At 46.4% G+C, this 15,636-nt stretch overlaps 1 protein-coding gene across 6 annotated transcripts in view; it reads left to right on the top strand.

The window, feature by feature from the left end:
- The window catches only part of CHN2 (chimerin 2), a gene marked incomplete at its 5' end in the record, with an annotated part of 258,748 nt that overhangs the window by 219,914 nt on the left and 23,198 nt on the right, over window positions 1-15,636 (top strand). For 5 of the 6 annotated variants that reach the window (XM_084787591.1, XM_084787592.1, XM_084787594.1 and 2 more), the window contains one exon: window positions 12,648-12,725. In XM_084787591.1, the coding sequence (XP_084643717.1) occupies window positions 12,648-12,725 (78 nt within the window). Of the gene's footprint in view, window positions 1-6,427; window positions 6,519-12,647; window positions 12,726-15,636 lie in introns of those variants that run through there. The other variant, XM_084787596.1, reaches the window with a different exon arrangement.

Below are 15,636 nucleotides of genomic sequence, written 5' to 3'. Positions count from 1 at the left end.
CCCCCTGTATATGCTCATAGGGTATCAGGTCTCATCTTAACATGTAAAAGCTACAGTCATAAGCTCACAGGCCCATTCATGGTCTCAGTAGCTACTTCAGTCCCTGTGACTGTTGATCAGGCAGGTTTTTCTTTCTTCGCGCCAGCTTCCCCTCCCCCCATACCTATGGCCTGTGTTGGGGACAAACTGAGGTAATCTGTTGAAGCACTGTGTCATTTAAACTTATGAACCTGGGCATTAATATCAAGGCTTTACGCATACTAGACAAGTGCCACTGAGCCATTACTCACCCACCCGCAGCCATTGCTTACTAGAATCTTCCATCATCATCCTCTCCTTTACCCCAGCGCACAGCTTAGGGATGGACTTTGAAAATGTTCCTCGGCTTGCCCTTCTGACCAAAGACACGTGTGCCTCCCCTGTGTTTATCCTCCCACACCTGAAAGTCATTTGCCTGACCAGCTGGAGTAATTGCTTGAGGCAAGATGTTTATTTTCAGTGTGAATAGAAATTATTGTCCTGGCTTTGGCCCTGCCCAACTGCACTGAGTTTGCACCTGAGTCGTGTGTCTTCTGGGGCAGCCTGGGGAATACCAGCTTGAGGGTTCTCGAAACCCTCGAGTAAGAAGCTGCTGCTGGCTGGCCTCGCTTTCTCCAGTGATATGGGTCCCAGCTTGAGGGTTCTCGAAACCCTCGAGTAAGAAGCTGCTCCTGGCTGGCCTCACTTTCTCCAGTGATATGGGTCCCGCTTGGGAGCTCCGAGGACAGGCTGTAATTCAAATGTTACTGTATGTTCATCTCTTCAAGGTCAGGAAGGATTTATTTAAAAATCATCTTGGCCTCAGAACTTTTTGTTAAGCGGTATCTTCTTTGGGTAAGGCCAATCCCTTAACCTTAAAAGAAAGCCAAAGGCTGCTAAAGGCAGTGGGCGGAGCCATAGGTTTGATGAAGCAGGAGGTCATTGCGCAGTGGTTCTAAAAGTCCTATTCAGTGGCAATGCTTTGCTTCCAACTGGCTTGAAGACCTTGAGCATGCTATCTCACCTCTGTGGTCCTCAGCGTCCTTATCTGTAAGATGAAGGGACTTCAAACATAGCTACTTGCCCAGAGCAGGGGTCAGGCTCGCCCCATTGTGTTGGCATGTGCGTTAAGGACGACTTCTTCCCTTCGTGCTAATGAATAACTGAGGATTGTTCGATCCTGTTTTCCTGTAGTGTAACTAGAACCACTTTCATCCCTTGCTATCTCTGCCCAAAGTCTTAACTTTGAGGGGAAGATGCATTTGCACTGCCTATCAGTGGCATATTTCTGAGGACTCAGCTCTTGGTTTACTAATTTATTGGCCCAGAAGTCTTTTTTGGCTATGATGTGTTCAGGCAAGCTAAAGGTATGGGACATGATAAGGAGCACATATGGGAATATGGTCAAGAACAAGACTGGACATGGCCACATGAGCCCTCGTCAAGTGGAGGGATAGGGACAGGCAAGGTCAAAGTGGAACGTGAGATGAGATGGAGGCTACTCTAAGTTACAGTTACAGCTGTGGTCCCCTCTTGCTAGGGCTTCCTGTGTGTACACATATAAACTCAAATGTTAAGCTAGACTGAGAGCTGAGTTATGTATGTTCAGGATATGCCTCAGCTGTGAAAGTTAGCCAAAATCTAAGAAATAAGTCATTGGGAGAAGAAGGACCTCCATGTTTGGAGCATCGTAGTGATGAGCAGCAATGCCGTGTACATGTTAAAGCTCCTAGGGTGCAGACACTTCGGCTTAGTCTGTGAGCAGTCATAAGTGAGGGCAAGGACTGGATCTAAAGGGTGTCAGAGACCAGTACAGAGCCTCACCCTAAGGAGCTGGTCACCCTATGTTGCTTGATTATCTATAGGCCTGACAGTAGGCTGGCTAGGTGGGTGGGTGGATCCCTGGGAGAGGCAAGGTGGCTGTAAAGCATCTATTGAATTATCAAATTTATACCTCGAGTGAATTATAACTGTATATAGTCCTGTTGTCCTATAGCATAAAATATTTTATATATGCTGAAACATCAATGCCTCCACTTAAACTCTTTTCATACTGTATATAGAACAATTTTTTCATAATAGAAAAAAGCTAAGCCATTGTTTTATGTATACTTTGTCTATACAGAAAATAAAATAAAACTACATTCCACATAAAGTTTCCACCATAGGTAATGTGATAGGCATTAATCATTTTTTAAAAGACCATTGATTTTGCATAAATCAAATAAAGAGGAGTGGGGGCTTCATCATAAAGGACATTAGCTTTTAATGTTGAAGTAAAAAGGGTTTACACCAGAGCCTATCTCAAAAATCATTGTTAAACAACAAGCCATAGTTAAAAAAATAAGAGGAGGAAGAGGAGAAGGAAGAGGAGGAAGAAGAAGGAAGGAAGGAAGAAAGAAAGAAAGAAAGACAGACAGACAGACAGACAGACTACCCAGTGTTCCATGGTATCAGGTTCTGTTGGGTGAACAGGGAAGTTAGCAGTTTTTGCTCTCTGGTCTTGAGGGGGACACGACAGCTGAGCAGTCTGGAATCACGGGAGGGCACCTTCCCTCACACACCTGGGAGCTGAGATGGGATGACCCACCGGGCTGCCGTGCACAGTTCCGCATAGCTTGTCCTTCACTGAAACATGACAGCTCATGGCTCCAGTGGCCAGATTCTAATGCACAATGTAAAAGCCTCATTGCCCTTTGTACCCACCCATGGGAGTCCCATAGCCCTGCCCCCATCTCAACTCCAGAAGCATGCAAAAAAAAAAAAAAAAGTTCCTGCAGCATTAAAACCCTATCCTGCTAGTTCTTAGAAACTGAACCTTAGAATAAAGGTTATTTATTATCTGTTTGTTGTTTGTTTTAGGTAATCATATTCTTTAGCTAGCCTAGAACTCTATGTAGCCTAGGCTTGCCTTGAATTCATAAATCTCCCACCAACACTCCCTCAAGTTCTGGAATGTAGGTACACCCTCCACACCTCATTTGTAAACCCATCTGAACTCACTGTTCTTTGGGCACCACTGTTTTTCAGTACATACGACTACTTTGCCTTTTGTGAGAAACTTGCTCTTCTCCTCCCATCCTGCCTAGAGCATCCTGTCAACAGGGCTGTGGGAAGTCTTCACTCTCCTGAACTGGGACTCATCTTGGAACCTGCTGATTCTGAGAGAGGGGTCCTGGGCATCAGCTGGGCCAGTAGAAGGATTCATCCAAATGGGATGAGAGAACCCAAGTTTGGAAACCAGGCAAAGTGACAGAACTTGGAATAACAGCCAGCAAACCAAGGACTTATTGCACTAAACAGCAGCTGGCACCAAGCTCTTACCACCCACAGCCCACAGCTCTCCTCTCGGTCTTGGTCTTTGGACACAGGGCTCTGGACTCAGGGCATCGATCTTCTGGACCATCTCAGAGCTGTTGTGGGCGGGGGTGGGGGTGGGGGTGGAGAAGGACAGTGGCTTCAGATCTTTAAGATGTAGCTTTCAGAGATAAGGACTTCTGTGAGAGACCTCATTGTCAGGGCTTAGGGGGGTGGGGAGTGGTGGTGGGGATGAGGTGTGTGAATGCCAGGCCCTTGAGGCAGTGCCCAGAGATCTTGGGATGTTAGACTCACTGGCACCAGGGCACTGACGGGGTCAAAACCTGGAATGTTGTGTTTCAGATGACACCCTGGGCTCTGGCCAGCAAGACATCATGGCAGCTCATCAGGGCCTATGGGAAACTAAAGGTGCCTGACTTAGTTACCTTTCCACGCCTGGTCTTATGTGGGTTCCGGGGACTCCCGTCAGGCCCTGCTGGATGCACTGCAGGCATTTTACCCAGCAGCCACTGAGCATTTCCCAGCCCTGTGACCTCTGACCTTGTTAGGGCCTTTCTAACACATCACCTTCTGTGTTTTTGCCTCTTTACTGTCAACCCTCTCACTTGTTCTCTTCCCTGTCTCTGTGCTTGATAAACAATAGCCTCTTTAGGAAGATTTGCTGAAGAAGAGAAGAAAAAGACCAGCTATATTTTCACAGTATGTCCAAGAATAATTGTCTTGCCTTAAAAAATGGCCAGGGTCAAGTTACTTGTGGTCCTTTCCGAATGAACTCTTTCCCTGGAAGGGTGAGCCTTGCAGATTGGTGTGACCTGGCCCATGCTCTTCACAGAGGAGCTGTACAACATCACTCTATTCTGACTCCCTTGGGAAAGGACAGGACAACAGGGCCACACACTTGGTGTTGGGCTGGTTTTAACAAATGGTAGAATCTGAAAATCCCAGACTCCACCCACTGCAGAGGCCAGAAGTAAGCTGAAACTCCGTGTGGAATGCACAAGTCTCTATATGCAGCTCAGAATAGTGAGTTGTCTATATTGGGCACGTCCGAGCAGCGCAGCTGGGAATAGCATCAAAGGCTGTTTTGTTTGGGTGATTGCTCACTGTACAAAGCACAGTAGGGATTGGAAATGTGTTTATTTGTGACAAAATGAAAAACTGTTTAACAAGCATCTCTGTCATTTGAATCTGAGACTGTTCACACACAGTAATCAGTGCATTACCTTGATTTTTTTTTTCCTTTAGACAAAGACAGGCATCCTCCACCTGTAGAGCCGAGAACATGCCCCATTAAGCACCCAAGGCTCCGTCAGACTCATTCTGCAATGATTGTCTAAAAACTGCCACTCGTTAGCCAGACACACAAAAATAAAAAAAATTTAAAAAAAGCGAATTGGTAAATGTGTGGCTTCCAGCAGAAATTTGTCTGGCTAAGTGACAGTGACAGGGAGCAAGCAAGAGTCTGAGGAACACACCTGAGTTCTGACCCAGTTAGGTATCATAAACCAGAAATGGAGTGTCTTGAGTTTTGTCATGAAACCCATAAGGCAATCAATCATTTGGCCAGAGGTGACACACAACAAAGACAGCACAAAAGACAAAGTGACACGTGACAACACAAACACACAGCAAGGGAGATAAACCCGGGACGTGAGAAGGACAGAAAGCGCAGGGAAAATAGCCACTGGCCACTTGCTGCCAACTGGTTCCCCCTTGGACTGCACACAGTTTGCTTGCATTTTAGCTTCAGCATCCCTAACGGGTTATGACGCACATTTAAGGAGCGACAACAGACAATGATCCATCTCCCTAAAGATAACCCTGCCCTACTTCAGTAGGTTCGACACTTCAGAAATTTGGCTCAGAGTTCTCCTTTAAGGACATGCTCTGCTACAAAGCTCATTGATATCCACCCAACTGCTCCCCAAATCTTCTGAAATGTGTGCGCTGTTGAGTGTACCCTAGTGCTTTGTCCACGATGTGGAGTATCCTTGTTTCTACACATCCAAGTGTCCTAGAAACATCATTTATTAGCCAAAATGCTAACACTGGTCTCTGCAAAAACAGCTGGACAGGTCATATGGGAGAGACATCAATTACAGCCCTGTACCAGCCGCAGTCCAACCACCATCTGTTACTCTGGACCATCAGGAGCCTGCATGGCCCTTCAGTGTTGCATGAATGCTGTACTGAGCAAAGTGAAGCAAGCTCCAGGAGCAGTGCTGAGACCCTTCCTTGGTGCTCTCGTGTTTCTCATTGGTCCTAGAAGACGATCAGGGTAGTACCTGAGCATGTGCCATCAGAGCCAGGGCCTCACTACCTAGGACCACACGCCTTCTCACCCACACAGGAAGAAGAATAAGGTTGACTCTACCTTGCTCATAAGAAGAAAGACATCAAGATTAGATAGATGATAAGTAGATGATAGATAATAGATGATATATAGACTAACAGAGAGATGATAGGTAGATAGACAGACAGGCAGATGATAGGTAGGTAGATTACATATATATATATATATATATGTGTGTGTGTGTGTGTGTGTGTGTGTGTGTGTGTGTGTGTGTGTGTTAACTGATTGATTGATCGATAATGGGTAGGTAGATAATTAGGCATAGACCAATAGATAGATAGATAAATAGATAGATAGATAGATAGATAGATAGATAGATATAGATAGATAGATAGATAGTTTGTTATTACTTCCAAGATGCAGAGTAATATTATTAAAGCCCCAAACCTACCTAGTCTTGTTCCTTGGTGCTCATGACTCTAAGCCTGACCTACATACAAGTCCCCCCATTTCCAGTACTTCCTTTTGTAATGACAGCAACTAGACAGCACAATCCAGAAGAACCCCACAGATCACAGGCCCTGAATGTTTGAAGGTGGTGGTAATACACCTCTGGAGTGGTCTCCTCGCCTCCCGAGAGTTCAAGCATTCATTAGTTTGGTACAATGCAGTAGGTAGCTGTTTGGTGCCAAGTGACATGACACGGGCTTTAATTGTGATGGACAATATGCAGAGTGCCTGAGCTCATAAAGTTAGCTGGCTCCTGGTTCATAACTTCAAAGCCACACTGCTAGGTGTATGGTTATCAGCCCTCCAGGTAACAGCAGGCAAGTGGTGAGAGGCAAGCCGGGGAAGGGGGCAGGGCCAGCCCACATCATAGGAGACTATGGTATGGATTTTTGCTTTTATCTCAAGAGTTGATGGAGGCTTTACATTTCATGAAGGGGCAGAGGGGGTGTGGTGATGTGGCATGCATAGAAACATGATTTGGTATTTAAGAGACGCCATTTCCTTTGGGTTGGAAACATTTCTTCACTAGCAAGCTTTTATTCTACTCCTTCTTACATATTTTCTAATAATCTGTGTGACATGAAGCACTTGAGATGCATGTGAGTGAGAACCCTCAATTCTACAGGAATATTCCTTTCCCTTGGGAGATGTCTAAGGCACTGGGCTCTCTAGAACGCTAGGTGGGATTGTTCTGAGGGGAACCTCGAGCGAGGGGGCTCAGGACTGTGTTGGCCTGTCCCCAGGTGGTTCTGACTATCAGATAAGGCCACAGGCTGAGTGAAAGTCGAGGGTCCCAGCCAGCAACACCAGCATGGCCTGGGGGAGTGTTAGGGATGCAGATTCTCAGGCCTGGCATTAAACAAATTGAACCAGAAAGCCTGAGGCTGGCACCAGCATGTCTTGTCCAGTCTCCCAGAGCTGTCAGCTGTGAGGCCCATCTGTTTCAGGCAGGAGAATCTGGACCTGGATCTCCGTCTGGATCTCCTTCGGCCCTGGGGTCCATCTCCCAAAGAAAAGAAGGTTTTAGAATGAACACCAAATGTAGTTCAGATACAAAGAGCTGACACATATATCCTAACAAAGGCTGTACACTATAGTTTTTAAAATAATTGTTATTAAATAGAACTAAGCTATAATTGTAGAACATGCCAAAAATACAGAAGAAATTAGAGGCCTCTGACAGTTTCTGCAGCCAGAGATACTAGTGCTTATGTTCCAAAGTTCGGGATGAGGGAACTATTTTGATCCATTTCACTTACAAATGGGGACTATGCCTGTACCTGGTTTGCCAGACTGCTCCTCCCCAATAATATGCAGAGGTGGATCCTCACATCACTAGGGTTACTTGGATCACGTTGGTTAATGTTTATATAATATACAGTTACATATTTGAACTGTCATTTATTTACCCTTCTCCCTATATTGAATGTTTTTGCCTTTTGTCAACTTGTAATATTATTGCTTTGGTTAATCTCTCCGTGTTTCTGCCTCCCTCTGTCTCTCTCCCACTCTCAGAGATCTCTGTCTCTGCCTATGCACACCCACATGCACGCACGCATGTGTCTATCTAAGTCTTTGTCTTCAGAGCTGCCTAGGAGAATGCTGGAAATACAATCACTGGCTCTACTCAGGCCTTTAATAAGCTATCAACTATGTTTCCCCAGGCATACTCTAATTGCCACAAACACTGGTACAATATTAGGGACCTTGCCGTGGGTAATAGCGAGCCTCCTCTCCTGCACTGACACGAGGCAGCAAAAGCAGCCATGTTCAGCTAGTGATGGCAGATGGGACATAGCTTGGGTTGTACATACTTAAGGGAGACTCAGACACAAGGCAGAGAAGTGTAAAGGGCCCAGGGATGCAGACCTTGGGCCTGGAGTCAAGGGAATGACAGTGATGCTCTTCAACAAGCCTCTTCAAAATGCATCGCTGGGATACACTTGGGGTCTGGAGGAAAATAATGAGCCAGTCACTACTTTAGAAGTCTGTAGGTCATGGCTGCTGGAGGCTGAGAGGTGGGCCTGTCAGGAGTGAGTGGGGAGTCAGCCAGGGAGGTCATGAACGCCTGATGTCCCCTCTTCCTCTGTGATGATACTGACCCATCCTCTCTTTGCCTTCATCTGACAACATCCCATTGCTTATTTGTTACTGGACACTTTCCTGGATCTAAGATTCTGAACATGGAGAGAGAGAGAGAGAGAGAGAGAGAGAGAGAGAGAGAGAGAGAGAGAGAGAGAGAGACTGACAGAGAGAGAGTGAGTGACAGACAGACAGACAGAGACACAGAGACAGAGAGGGAGAAGGAGAGAGAGACAGGGGGACCCTAAAAATAGAATTCCAATCCTCATTACAGGAGGGAAAAAAGGAGTGGGAAGTGGTGAGCTTATTCACTATGTATTCACAGCCACACCCACTTGCCCATGATATCTTTAGTAGAAGTTTCTTCTAAGAGGACATTCGGCGGTCAAAGGCCCCTCCTTAAGCCAGTCTGCTTATGTTAGTGTCATCAATTGGTAAATATTTGTTATGTGTATTTAATACAATAAAAAATAAAATTTGTTCCTTGGTGTAAGGGGAAACCTAGTTCTCCTTAGATACTCCAACAGACTGCCCACGTGGCAGATATGGGACCTTGGACAAGGTATGGAAGCTCATAATTCATGTGTCCTCATCTGTATAATGGAAGGAACTAGAACAGTACTTCATCGCAGGCTTATACATCTTTAATGGACCCAAACATGAAGTGTAGCTAGCATAATAGGAAGCACATTTAAATGTTTACGATATTAACCCAGGCAGGCCCCACAGAGGCAGGTTTGGGCTTCAGTGATCACAGTGGCACAAGGGTTGCTGCTCACAACACGCAGCCCAGCCCCTCACGATAAAGGCTGAGCTGGCACGAATGTCAACAGTCCAGGGAGAACCCCAGGTTTAAATAAAACATGCAGAGAAATGTGCCTCATCTCTAAAACGTATAGGTAAGGCTAGGTCGGGTGGAGGTTTCTGTCGGCACCTGTGTGTGTGAGGTCAGTGGCTGATGATCCGGAGGATGAAAAGGGCTGGGAAGCCTTCCTGGAGATGTGACAAAAAGCCTCATGGAGGGTTTCCTTGGGGGTCACCAAGAGATTGGTGTAACCATTTCTCTGTGGTAAGAGGGTGAGTCAGGGTTACCCCTGAAGCTATCATTCCCCAGGGGAGCTAACACTCTGTTCCCATAAAAAGGGCTCGTTGAAGCACAGTGTGTGGTTCCTGCCTGTGGCTGAATGCATCTTGTGTTTGGGTAAATGCTCTGAAAACTGCCTGAAAAAGACGTCACTGTCATGAGTAGAATTTTTTCTTAATGCTGGTTATAAGTAATGATACACTCACAAGAAAAAAAAAAGTTAATCTTGTATTCAACTGTCAATGCAGCCACAAAGAGGAGACGCTCTTCCACACACTTTTCATATAAAGGGTTATTTACTCTGATTCTCAACTGGTATAATCAGGCACTTTGCCTAGAACACACTGCAGAATTGCCTCTTGCATCAAAAGCTCTGTGTTCATTTACTAGCAATGAAGGTTTGAAGACAGATCTCCAAATTTTTACCTTTATGCTAAAACTGGAAACACTTGTGAGATATACCAGACTTCCATGAAGCCCTTCAAGGGATAGCTGAACATCAGGACCAGGTCAGGGAAAGGAGCCATTAGGAGGCGTGGTCCCGATCCTTAGAAGCAGGGATGTAGGGGCAGTGATGTTTTAGAATAAGTGTGAGATCCCACCACATGTGGGACACTGTTGTTCCTCTTTCTCTAGACTTCTCCAGGCTTCCTCCGTGTGCCAGGATCTCTTGTTCAGTGGCTCCTATCGCAAGAAATTCCGTTAGAGGATTTCAGGGAGAACCAAAGGTGCCCCAGACCCAGGCACGGGGCATTTCCTGCGCTCTTGGTATAATGGAGTGTGAGAGCCCGTCATTGATTCCACTCATACAGGAAGTGCAATGAAGAATGACACTTCGGAGGGCGGAGGGCAGAGGGCTCCTCCAGAGGGAAGTTTGCCAACGTTTTTCCTGGCAAAGATGGCATTTGAGTTAGAATTTGATTGTTGGCGCATTTAAACGGCACAGTAATAGTCTAAAGGAAAGCGCGAGCCAGAGGAGAGCTTTTCTCGGATTGGACTGTAGGGAGGCAGGGGATAAGATGTGCTGGGTATTGTGAGGGAGCAGTGAAAGCTCACGAGCTTGATCACGTGCCTCGGCATGGAGAAGAGCGGTATTTTCTGGGTTTTTATTTGTTTGATTATTTGTTTGTTTTTCCAAGACAGTGTTTCTCTGTGTAGCCTTAGCTGTCCTAGACTCGCTTCGTAGGCCAGGCTGACCTCGAACTCACAGCGATCTGCCTGCCTCTCTCTCCCAAGTGCTAGGATTAAAGGCTTGTGCCACCACCGCCCGGCTTGGCATTTTCTGAACACGGAAAAGGAGACGGGGAGGTTGCAGGCGCAGCTGGGCTGACCACAGTGACAGTGAGGGCTAACATTTGAGGTGGGCAGGAACCATGGGAAGAGGCAGAGGTAGTGTTTTAGATACTGTATTTGGGGGATGTGGCTGCAGGATAGGGCAACAGAGAACAGTATCCCAGATGTTTTCCACTCTACTCTTGACTCGGCTGCTGATGCTGCTGATACGTGTGTGCCCTTCAGCAAATTATGTTACCTCTCAGCGCCTCAGTATTTTCCATTCAGAAAATTGGCATAAACATCCCAGCCCTCAACCCTGTGCTGCAAGTTAAATGAGAAAGTGCGCTTTGCTACATTCTGAGTGTTGTCTGGCACAGTGTAAGTTCCTGTGTGTGACCAAAAAACTCCGGCCGCTATTTCTTATCAAAGGTAGCCAGGTAAAGTGGTGAGTGGGTTTGTGACCTGAGCTGAAATGCTGTGGTACGAAATGGAGACTCACACAGGGAAAGGACTGGAATCTTGGAGGGGTTCTGCTCTGACCCCGGGCCAGGTCTCAGTACCTGGGGTGAAATTCTAGAATCATTCACGTCTTAGCTCACCGAGCCTTCTGTGTCCTCCTTGCTTTCTGGCTCCTAAAGTATTGATTTTACTGTCTGGCATTAGCTGCATTAAAGTACTCCCAAGGCATCACAACCCCCGACTTCTATTAATGGAGAGACCTGGGACCAAAAACCATGATCCCAAAGGAGGTCGGTCATCCAAGGCTATTAAAAGCAAAAGGGGCATTAAGATGGGCTGGGGCACTAACAAAATGCGTATCTGAGATGCTTTGTTTTTTTAAAGAAAAACAGGTGACATTTGGGCTTTAGTTAAGGGGGTTTAGTTACATTGTGGGATTTCAGGGGAGTAGTGAGGGGATGAGAGGAAATGGAAGAATCCTGAAGAGAGGCAGCCTGCTTCTTGCCTTCCGACCCTCTCACCTCAGACCTTGCTGAGCCACAACTAGATGCTCTGCACTTCTCCCATAAACTGCCTGGGATCAGCTTGTTGCCGTTCCATAAATATATAACAATATAGATAAGGCTTTTAGGTACTGGGCAGTTTAAAAGAAAATAGATATGAGCTTATCCCTTTGAGATTAAAGAGTCAGCTGGGTTTAAAGGTTTAGTCTGCGGGAGACCAGCCCAAAATGAGGTTCAGAGGCCTGGAATAATTGGATACAGCTTTGACTTTGAACACCATAAGGAGCCTCTGTGTGTGTGTGTGTGTGTGTGTGTGTGTGTGTGTGTGTATGTCTGTGTGTGTCTGTGTGTGTGTGTCTGTGTGTGTGTGTCGGTGTGTGTGTGTGTCTGTGTGTGTGTGTGTCTGAGTCTGTGTGTGTGTGTGTGTGTGTCTCTGTGTGTGTGTGTGTGTGTGTGTGTGTGTCTGAGTCTGTGTGTGTGTATGTGTCTGTGTGTGTATGTCTGAGTCTGTGCGTGTGTCTGTGTGTGTGTGTGTCTGTGTCTGTGTCTGTGTCTGTGTGTGTCTGTGTCTGTGTGTGTCTGTGTGTGTGTGTGTCTGTGTGTGTGTGTGTGTGTGTGTGTGTGTGTGTGTGTGCGCGCGCGCGCACATTGCTGGATGCCCTGTGCTGACTGGATGTTCTTGGGGTTGCTACACATGAATGTGTCCTATTGTTCCAGGCACATGCCAGCCTTAAGAAATAGCACAAAGCAGGCCCATCCCTATTCAGCCAGAGCCCCCTCCATCACTCAAACGGTCTCTTCCAGTCACATGCCTCAGGCCTCTACAGACAGCACACAGCTGCCTCAAGTCTGCTGCCTAAGATCAGCTGCGGTCCCCACACTCTGCTGCCTCCAGAGCTTCCACTGGGAAACTCAGAAGAGCTGAGAACCAAGCACTATGTTCTCTCGGGAACTGTGGCTGGAAAACGAGAGAAAATGTGCCGTGGTCCGGAAGGCCAAGCCTGGCAGGAAGCGCCAAGAGTTGCTGGCCATTGCGTTTGGGGTGAAGGTGGGATTCAAAGGTGGCTTTCTGTGGTCTCCTCTCAAGCTCTTTACCTGTTCACAGATCTCCTCACTGGTCCGAAGAGCTGCCCTCACACACAACGACAACCACTTCAACTACGAGAAGACGCACAACTTCAAGGTAAGTCTGCATCCTTTCTGCTGCCGTCAGGTGGAGGGGGTGAGGGGTGAGAGAGAATGCTGGATGAATTCCATCTGGTCTCTGGTCTGAAAGGCAGGAGGCAGCAAGTTCCTTTGTTTTTCCACATAACCCCATCTGTGTCAAACCGGAGGCCAGAGAAAGCAGCTGGCTCTGAGACCTTGCCTTTAATACCTGCAAATGTATTTATTGACTTGGTTCCGGGGAGCCAGGCCCACTTCCTCTTCATCCGTCCATGCCCAATCAGTGGCGTTTAGGAACACTCTATGCAAAACCTAGCAGTACTTTTCCACCCAGAAGTGGGGTCACTGCTGTCTATGAGAGAGTGCAAACAGTTGTCCAGTTCCTGTTTGCTGTGTTGTCTTTTGTTTTCGGTGATTCTAAGGAGCTTGTTACTGTGTGGACAGCTGCTGATCTCAGGAGGAGAGAAGCCACTCACTCACTAGCTTGTGTGCGTGCTTTGGAGTCAGGGACACCTCTCAGCCTGGGCAAGCTTGACCTTGCTCTCCAGACTAAACAAAAAGATAGGGAGGCCTGCTGGGAGTTTAAGTGGTTTTCCCTATAAACTATCTTCCTTTTAGACCAACTTTGGGTGTGAGCTGCCCCTAGAAAACCAGAGCCTGTTTCCTTTGCCCTTCTATGTCATCCAAGAAGTGTTCCTAGAGGGAAGCCAATGACAAATTGCCCAGCATGGGAAACTGCTGCGGGAGAGAAAGGACAGGGCCCTGTTAGAGACTTATCTCAGCAGCTGGGTGCTGATACCTGAAGCTGGGAGTTTTCAGATGCAGAATTCAGGGAAAAGGATGGGCAGGGAATCAAACTGTGCCCTCTGCTGTTGGATTCTGCCTCCCCCCCCCTCCCTGCAAGGGCCCGTCCCCCAGGCCACTGACTGTGGGAATGAGATTGAACAGCCAGGGACAAGGAAACCATTTCTGCCATTTCTGCCGCTGATGATGAAGGATCAGCCCTTCCTAAGGATGTATGTGCACCTGTACATTTTCTTTCTTTCTTTTTAATTTTAATTTTATTACTTTATTCAGATTACAACTCAATTGTTATCCCATCACTTGTATCCTACTGTTCCTCCCTCCCTCTCGCTTTCACCCTGTTCCCCTCACCTAGGTCTATGACCAAGGGGGGCCTCCTCTCCCACTATATGGTCATAGGCTATCAAGTCTCATCTTGGTAGCCTGCTTATTCTTTCTTGGAGGGCCATCAGGCCTCCCACCAAGGGGAGGTGGTCAAATATGAGGCATCAGAGTTCATGTCAGAGTCAGTCCCCAAATGAACCTGTACATTTTCTGTCTCTCTGTGTCTTGTTTCTGGAAAGCATGGAGCTCAGGCCTTTGCCTGCTATCCTTGGATTTAATAATGAGGTGGAGAGCTCTGTTCTTGGGGTCTCTTCCATCTCAATCTCCCATTACTTAATAGCAGCAGGTCTGATTTGTAGCATGAAATGTCCACATTTATTTCCTCCTCCTAGATTTCTATTTAACCTCTGTGATCTTTTCTTTCCTTAAGACAGTGTTTTTATGGCTTTTGGCAGAAACTCCCTGCTTTGGGCGTCCTGTACATGCACTGCCAGGATGGATCTTGCTAGACTTGCAAGTCTCTTTCCTTCCTCTCGAAAATTCCAGTGATCTTGCTCTGAAGATACAGTGTGATTATATTAGCACTCAATCGCTTCTTGGTGGACACACCCATAAGCTAAAAAGATATGTGTACGTAGGTAAAATCAATGCCAGTCTGTTTGAACTTAGATCTCTGAATGGGAGATTAATTTTTAGACAGCTTGAAAAAAATGATTGAATTTTATTTTCTAACTTTGTTCCCAAGATCCACTGGGAGAAGAAGAAAGCACTCAGTATACCATAGAGAGAGTTAAAAAAAAGAAGAATATATGTGTTGTCCCAGGCTGATCCAAGGGACAGATAAGAACATGCCTCTTCTGTGGCTCAAGCAGACATCTTTGAAACCTAGAGGATCCTAGAGTGGCTGCAGCCATTGTTTGTGGCTTTCTCTGCCTCTGCCCTTCAGAATGCGTGGCTGAGGCTAGAGGAGGCATTCACCGTGTTGTTACTCATTCCTTCCACCCTAAGTCCCTCATGCTTTTCTTACCCTCCAGTGACTACAAGCAGAAACTTAACATGATCTTTTGGGAGCATATTCTAAAAATAGGTCTGTGATGTAAACACAGCCAATGAGACTTTTAGTATAAGTCACTAACTAAAGAAAGCAGACTTTTACCAAGGGCCCACTAACTACTTCTAATTTGTGTTTCCTATCTTAATTTTATGTCAGCTTTTTATTTATGTTGGTGTCGAATAGCAAGAATGCATGTTTGTGGTTTTTGTGCTTATCAGCAAATAGCTTTTGCTTGCCTCTGTCTGAACTCTTACCTGAGGTAGGAATCTGCCATCAGAGCCTGCTGCCTCACCCCGCAGCAAGCCTCCTTTCCCAGTCAGGTCTGTTCCCAGGGTTCGGGACAGGATGGGGGCACCCTCATCCGTGTGACACTCAGGAACTTTTATGGGGAATGAACAGAAACTCTCAACACTACACAGCACTGGGAAAGTACCTTTTTCAGGTGCTCCACAGAACACAGCATCCCTGGTACCTGCTTTTCAAACATCACTGCCTAGAATTAAAAGAAAAACAATCCAGCCGATGCAAAGGCTTTTAGAGTTATACCTCACTCTATGCAATAACTATATACTTTTAAAACTGTTTTCTAATGCTATTTTGGTTTATTGAAAGCTGAGGTTTTCTAGGGCTCCTTGCACCTATCACACTCAAAGACAATGGTGAATAAGACTCCAATACAAAAGAAAATTGTCTGTAGGGGAATAGATAAGGCCTCCACTGTTGTCTGGCTAGCAGGGGAAACTCTCTT

Source organism: Acomys minous (genome assembly GCF_964271855.1).
Source record: "Acomys minous genome assembly, chromosome: 6".
Lineage (NCBI taxonomy): Eukaryota > Metazoa > Chordata > Mammalia > Rodentia > Muridae > Acomys > Acomys minous.
Note: the sequence above shows the minus strand (reverse complement) of the source record. Positions and strands in the feature narration are given on the sequence as shown.